Source organism: Lampetra fluviatilis, chromosome 44, assembly GCF_964198595.1.
Source record: "Lampetra fluviatilis chromosome 44, kcLamFluv1.1, whole genome shotgun sequence".
Classification (NCBI taxonomy): Eukaryota; Metazoa; Chordata; class Hyperoartia; order Petromyzontiformes; family Petromyzontidae; genus Lampetra; species Lampetra fluviatilis.
The window spans coordinates 2,508,661-2,516,281 of NC_136318.1; the positions used below are offsets into that span (position 1 = coordinate 2,508,661).

Below are 7,621 nucleotides of genomic sequence, written 5' to 3' on the forward strand. Positions count from 1 at the left end.
ACCTATTTCTATTGATCTTTGCGTGAATGGATGTTCCTCCCCTCCCTAAAGCATCCACCAGCTCAAAGAGCCAGCTTCCCGGGCCCTATCCTCAGACTCCGGAGGAAGTGGCATCCGCTGCTCGCAAATACAACATGCATCCTTCCGACTACAAGCCCTACCCGGATGACGGAATGGGGTAATTGAGACACTCCGACCGACACTCGGTTCTCGGTCTCCGACCGTGGAAGGTCAGCGTCAGCGCCACGCTGCTGTTGCTGCAGCTGCAAAAAATTAACCCGTAAAAACAAAGTTTTTCACTATAAATCCTTTATATGCGTGGCATCGGTTTTATTTTATTATTAATTTCTGTTTTTCTTGAGTAAGAGTTTCATTTTTATCACATTGGTATTTTAAATTAAATATGAAAAAAAATTTTTCCTAAAAAGTGGAAAATTTGGGAATTTGTTTTTCACGAAAATAAATTGTCACGCACAACGAGTCTGTGTGCAAAATGTCAGCTCGATTGGATCACGGGAAGTGGGTTAAAAAACGACCGAAAGATTTGCACGGTCGTAAGCGCGCAAGCAAGTGAACTTAATATAAAGGATTTAAAAATGAACCAGGAGGCGTCAGCCAGGTCGTTTTTCCACTGCTGATGCCGTGCCGTGCTGCTCACACGACACGGCAACGATTGCCGTAAGTGGAGGTGCCCCATTCAGCCAGAGGTCGTTTTTTGTGCAGATATGGGGCCATGCATTTAGTAGGTACGCAAAAATCTGTCAAAATTTTACCCCCCGTCTCTGTACGCACGCATTGTCAGTAGAGCCCGCGTACGCAAGCTACGCATTTTTTTTTATTTGGTTTCGGTAAAGTCACGTAGGTAGAAAATTAATAGATCTATTAATGAATAGATCTATTAATTTAGTCACATAGATAGAAAATTAATAGATCTATTAATTAATAGATCTATTAATTTAGTCACGTAGATAGAAAATTAATAGATCTATTAATGAATAGATCTATTAATTTAGTCACGTAAATAGAAAATTAATAGATCTATTAATTAATAGATCTATTAATTTAGTCACGTAGATAGAAAATTAATAGATCTATTAATTAATAGATCTATTAATTAATAGATCTATTAATTTAGTCACGTAAATAGGAAATTAATAGATCTATTAATGAATAGATCTATTAATTTAGTCACGTAAATAGAAAATTAATAGATCTATTAATTAATAGATCTATTAATTTAGTCACGTAGATAGAAAATTAATAGATCTATTAATTAATAGATCTATTAATTAATAGATCTATTAATTTAGTCACGTAAATAGAAAATTAATAGATCTATTAATTAATAGATCTATTAATTTAGTCACATAGATAGAAAATTAATAGATCTATTAATTAATAGATCTATTAATTTAGTCACGTAGATAGAAAATTAATAGATCTATTAATTAATAGATCTATTAATTAATAGATCTATTAATTTAGTCACATAGATAGAAAATTAATAGATCTATTAATTAATAGATCTATTAATTTAGTCACGTAAATAGAAAATTAATAGATCTATTAATTAATAGATCTATTAATTTAGTCACGTAGATAGAAAATTAATAGATCTATTAATTAATAGATCTATTAATTAATAGATCTATTAATTTAGTCACATAGATAGAAAATTAATAGATCTATTAATTAATAGATCTATTAATTTAGTCACGTAAATAGAAAATTAATAGATCTACGAATTAATAGATCTATTTAGTCACATATATAGAAAATTAATAAATCTATTAATTAATAGATCTATTAATTTACTACCTACGTGACTTTACCGAAAGAACCAAAGAGGATGGATTCCTGCAGTCACGAAAGCTTTCAAATCAAGATTACTACGAATTTGGGTGAACCCCCCCATACTAAATGTATGGCCCCATGCAGCATTGCTAAAGCATTTGGCTTGGAGATTGAGCAAGGAGGGTTTTAGCAAAACAAAACAAATCGCTGCGCTGTACAAGGCTATGTGAGATCACCACTTGGGAGTAGTCTCAGAAAATATTGCCAGGGCCACCATATTTACGCCCAGGATTCTAAATCTAGATTTAAAACTCGTTTATTTAAAACTGCTTTTGGCATTTAGTTTGTCGTCCTTAAAACCCTGCGCATCTCCGATTAGCACGGATGGCTACTTGCGGTGCGAAAGAATGTCAAGGTACACACATACAGGTCTGCACATTCCTGGAAGTCTGCAAAGCTTTAGCAGCAGCAGCAGCCACAATTATTGTGCCTCTTTACCGTTCTACTTTGCGCACCATCTCTCACTATCTCAGCAAACCCTCTCGTTGTTTATATCTGCCTGTCTGCACCTGCCTCTCAACCCTCTACGTGTGTCTGCATCCCTGGCTCGTGGTTATACGTGACTGCCACTTAGCCCATGTCCGCTGTCTTGTGAGTGCCTCGCAGAATGTCTCTGTCACTTTCTCTTTGCAGCTCACGACTAATGTTGTGACTGTCCCACATCGGGGCCCCTTGATCCTCTACCGTATACAATGTCCCGAATCCCTTGTGGAATTTTAAAACGTTTTACAAATTTGACTTAATCTTTTCACGGAGGAGAATATGGCACGGGTTTTTGTAAGTCATTCCATGTTATTCTACACCTCATCAGTCTCATCACTAACCTGCATTGTCTTACTGTGGTCACATGTCTCCTCTTTTGGAATCGTGTGCACTTTATAAGCTTGCGTCAATAAAACAAATGTAAACGCGCAGTTTTCTTCTCCCGCGTGTAGGTATGGCGATTATCCTCAGCTCCCGGAAAAGTCGCAACATGAAAAGGATCCAAGTTACCACTGGGATTCCGCAGATCTGAGACGTAACTGGGGAGAGCCGGTAGGTGCTCGTGTATTACTCGCACGCAATTAGAAAACAAACGGAACCCAAAGCTGCACATTAAAATAAACTCGTGCCGGAGAATGTAAGGTGTTACTGTGCAGTCCATACGCGCGTGTGCGTGTTGTGTGTTCATGTCGTGACGTCACCGCCACTTAGTGGCGAATGGCGGTTGTTGTTGTTGCCATGTCTTGACGTGTATTTTTTTTGTTATCTTCCCACTGTTCCAGATGCACTTTGAGTTTGACATGTACACGCGGAACCGAGTGGACACGTCGCCCTTGCTGGTGCCATGGCACACCATGTGCAAGCAGCTCTTTGGTTTCATCGGAGGCATGATGCTGTTCTTCTGGCTCGGGAACCAATTTCCCTTGTTCCGCCCCGTGGTGTGTGCTTCGGCCGTTCGTTCGCCGCGTAACAAACAGAAGTACATGAATTCTCCGCACGACCAGCGGGTTTTTAAATCCTTTATATTAAGTTCACTTGCTTGCTTGCTTGCGCGCTTACGACCGTGCAAATATTTTGGTCGTTTTTTAACCCACTTCCCGTGATCCAATCGAGCTGACATTTTGCACACAGACTCGTTGTGCGTGACAATGTATTTTCGCGAATTTTTTTTTCCAAAATTTTACACTTTTTAGGATTTTTTTTTTAATATTTAATTACCAATTGCTTAATGGTGCCAGGCAATCATCTGACCCATAGGTGGCAGCCATCTCAAGCCAGAGGACAAGAGGACTCTAGCCGCCATGCATATAAAGGATTTATAGTGAAAAACTTTGTTTTTACGGGTTAATTTTTTTTATTTTTTGCGTAGCTGCGTTGACTCTGTAATGCATTGTCGACCACCTTAAGCGTACAGTCCCATGTTATTTTAATGGGCACGTGTCACTGACTGGCTGCTACTTTGTTGTTTTGCAGTTACCGAAGCAGTATCCATTCACCGAATTGTATGAGGAGAAAGGAGGAGACCCGACGAAGAAACCTGAAGCCGAGACGCCAAACTATACAATATAATTGTTCTTAACAGCACATTTGACTTCAATGTAAACTTGACTCTAGTTTAACTTCTAAATGTGCAGGCATGAAAAAAAAACGTAATGCTTTCGATGTCTAATGGCCATGCAATGTGACAGTTTAGATCAAACGTTCACCGTGTAATGGTGATCAGTACATTAGTTAATTTAGTTTCTTGCAAAAATGGTTTTACAACTGTTGTAATGTCCATACAAAGCCGAATAAAAAATAAACCTGAAACATGTTAGCGCCTGTATTTATATACTTCTCGCTAAAGTCTGCGTGGATTACGTGCATCTTAAAACGATAAATGTGATGCTAAATGTATGCCTGCTGCAATTCTAATAATCGTAGCAAGTTAAGTGTAGTTGGCCTAGCAATCAAAAATATGGTTGCGGAAACTAATTTGTGATTATATTCGTGTGCACACGTACACTACGCTATTTTTTTTCAAGACCAACGATATCTTTTATACATTTTGGTCACCTTTGAACTGTGTGATGTGTTTGCGGACAGCATGTCCAAAATTTCCGTCTAACGTTTAGTTTATCCAGATGGGAACGCCAGAGATCAGGAGAGTGGCATTTGCAAGAGCGACCTGGGGCATTCGTCTGGCAGGAGCGCTTGACGATTGCGACGTGTAATTCAAATTTAGTACGTTGCTGATCGTTTTTGCACTTTGATAATGTGGACCTTGACGCCGGCACGCAATGTCCCACTGTCGCTACGACGATGACGGAGAAGGTGGAAGAGTTGGTGCTATTTCTTCCGCACGATAGTGGTGCGTGCGGGGGGCTCGAAGCTTGCGATTGTGCGTGGCTCTCGGCCAGAGGTCGCTAACGGGTTTTGATTCCTTACCCGTACCCGGCCGCACCAGGGTCGTAAACGGGTACCCGTACCCGGCCGTACCCTACCCGTACCCGGCCGATACCCGTACCCGGCCGGGTACCCGGCCGGGTACGGGTAGGGTACGGGTATCGGGTACCTGATTGCGACTTCTGGGATGAAGCCACGTTGCAGGCGCGAGTTGGTTGATTCTAGGAACTTGAATTGTGAGAAGAGACAAGACGTTGGGAAATGAGTGACAAACAGTTACTCACCAGTGAGTCACGGTCTACCCGTACTCCTGGTGGTGAGTGTACTAGTGGTGAGTGTACTAGTGGTGAGTGAGTGTACTGGTGGTGAGTGTACTAGTGGTGAGTGAGTGTACTGGTGGTGAGTGTACTAGTGGTGAGTGTACTAGTGGTGAGTGTAGTGGTGAGTGTACTAGTGGTGAGTGTACTAGTGGTGAGTGTACTGGTGGTGAGTGTAGTGGTGAGTGTACTAGTGGTGAGTGTACTAGTGGTGAGTGTACTGGTGGTGAGTGTAGTGGTGAGTGTACTAGTGGTGAGTGAGTGTACTGGTGGTGAGTGTACTAGTGGTGAGTGAGTGTACTGGTGGTGAGTGTACTAGTGGTGAGTGTACTAGTGGTGAGTGTAGTGGTGAGTGTACTAGTGGTGAGTGTACTAGTGGTGAGTGTACTGGTGGTGAGTGTAGTGGTGAGTGTACTAGTGGTGAGTGTACTAGTGGTGAGTGTACTGGTGGTGAGTGTAGTGGTGAGTGTACTAGTGGTGAGTGAGTGTACTGGTGGTGAATGTAGTGGTGAGTGTACTAGTGGTGAGTGTACTAGTGGTGAGTGTACTGGTGGTGAGTGTAGTGGTGAGTGTACTAGTGGTGAGTGTACTAGTGGTGAGTGTACTGGTGGTGAGTATACTGGTGGTGAGTGTACTGATGGTGAGTGAGTGTACTGGTGGTGAGTGTAGTGGTGAGTGTACTAGTGGTGAGTGTACTAGTGGTGAGTGTACTGGTGGTGAGTATACTGGTGGTGAGTGTACTGGTGGTGAGTGAGTGTACTGGTGGTGAGTGTACTAGTGGTGAGTGTACTAGTGGTGAGTGTACTGGTGGTGAGTATACTGGTGGTGAGTGTACTGGTGGTGAGTGAGTGTACTGGTGGTGAGTGTAGTGGTGAGTGTACTGGTGGTGAGTGAGTGTACTGGTGGTGAGTGTACTAGTGGTGAGTGTAGTGGTGAGTGTACTAGTGGTGAGTTTACTAGTGGTGAGTGTACTGGTGGTGAGTGAGTGTACTGGTGGTGAGTGTACTAGTGGTGAGTGTACTAGTGGTGAGTGTACTGGTGGTGAGTATACTGGTGGTGAGTGTACTGGTGGTGAGTGAGTGTACTGGTGGTGAGTGTAGTGGTGAGTGTACTAGTGGTGAGTGTAGTGGTGGGTGAGTGTACTGGTGGTGAGTGTACTGGTGGTGAGTGAGTGTACTGGTGGTGAGTGTAGTGGTGAGTGTACTAGTGGTGAGTGTACTAGTGGTGGGTGAGTGTACTGGTGGTGAGTGTAGTGGTGAGTGTACTAGTGGTGAGTTTACTAGTGGTGAGTGTAGTGGTGGTGAGTGTACTGGTGGTGAGTGTAGTGGTGAGTGTACTAGTGGTGAGTGTACTAGTGGTGGTGAGTGTAGTGGTGGTGAGTGTACTGGTGGTGAGTGTACTGGTGGTGAGTGTAGTGGTGAGTGTACTGGTGGTGAGTGTACTGGTGGTGAGTGTACTGGTGGTGAGTGTACTGGTGGTGAGTGTAGTGGTGAGTGTACTAGTGGTGAGTGTACTAGTGGTGGGTGAGTGTACTGGTGGTGAGTGTAGTGGTGGTGAGTGAGTGTACTGGTGGTGAGTGTAGTGGTGAGTGTACTAGTGGTGAGTGTACTAGTGGTGAGTGAGTGTACTGGTGGTGAGTGTAGTGGTGAGTGTACTAGTGGTGAGTGTACTAGTGGTGGGTGAGTGTAGTGGTGAGTGTACTAGTGGTGAGTGTACTGGTGGTGAGTATACTGGTGGTGAGTGTACTGGTGGTGAGTGAGTGTACTGGTGGTGAGTGTAGTGGTGAGTGTACTAGTGGTGAGTGTAGTGGTGGGTGAGTGTACTGGTGGTGAGTGTAGTGGTGGTGAGTGAGTGTACTGGTGGTGAGTGTAGTGGTGAGTGTACTAGTGGTGAGTGTACTAGTGGTGAGTGAGTGTACTGGTGGTGAGTGTAGTGGTGAGTGTACTAGTGGTGAGTGTACTAGTGGTGGGTGAGTGTAGTGGTGGTGAGTGTAGTGGTGGTGAGTGTAGTGGTGGTGAGTGTAGTGGTGGTGAGTGAGTGTAGTGGTGGTGAGTGTACTGGTGGTGAGTGTACTGGTGGTGAGTGTACTGGTGGGTGAGTGTAGTGGTGGTGAGTGTAGTGGTGGTGAGTGTACTGGTGGTGAGTGTACTAGTGGTGGGTGAGTGTAGTGGTGGTGAGTGTAGTGGTGGTGAGTGTACTAGTGGTGGGTGAGTGTAGTGGTGGTGAGTGTAGTGGTGGTGAGTGTACTAGTGGTGGGTGAGTGTGAACACGACCACGCCCCACCCACCGTGGTCGTCACGTGGGCGATGATGACGCTGGTGGGTGGAGCTGCAGCGTGGGCAGTCCCGCAGGCAGGACGAGACAACCCGCCACGGGTGGGTAGCGGCTGTCTACACTCTGTGTCTCTCTGTGTGTGTCTCTCTGTCTCTGTGTGTGTGTCTGTGTGTGTGTCTGTGTGTGTCTCTGTGTCTCTCTGTGTGTGTATCTGTGTGTGTGTCTGTGTGTGTCTCTCTGTCTCTGTGTGTGTGTCTGTGTGTGTGTTTGTGTGTGTGTCTCTGTGTGTGTCTCTGTGTGTCTCTCTC

At 43.9% G+C, this 7,621-nt stretch overlaps 2 protein-coding genes across 2 annotated transcripts in view; both read left to right on the forward strand.

Annotated features, from left to right (window-relative positions):
- On the forward strand, nucleotides 1-4,138 carry NDUFB8 (NADH:ubiquinone oxidoreductase subunit B8). Its single transcript, XM_078876363.1, has 4 exons — nucleotides 1-178; nucleotides 2,790-2,889; nucleotides 3,120-3,275; nucleotides 3,811-4,138. The coding sequence occupies exons 1-4, from the start codon at nucleotides 27-29 to the stop codon at nucleotides 3,904-3,906; spliced, it is 504 nt and encodes a 167-aa protein (XP_078732489.1). The 5' UTR covers nucleotides 1-26; the 3' UTR covers nucleotides 3,907-4,138.
- Nucleotides 4,139-7,348: 3,210 nt separating this feature from the next.
- The window catches only part of PYCR3 (pyrroline-5-carboxylate reductase 3), a 13,234-nt gene continuing 12,961 nt past the window's right edge, over nucleotides 7,349-7,621 (forward strand). The window contains exon 1 of the mRNA XM_078876364.1: nucleotides 7,349-7,414. The gene's annotated coding sequence lies outside the window, so the exon portion shown is untranslated. The remainder of the gene's footprint in view (nucleotides 7,415-7,621) is intronic.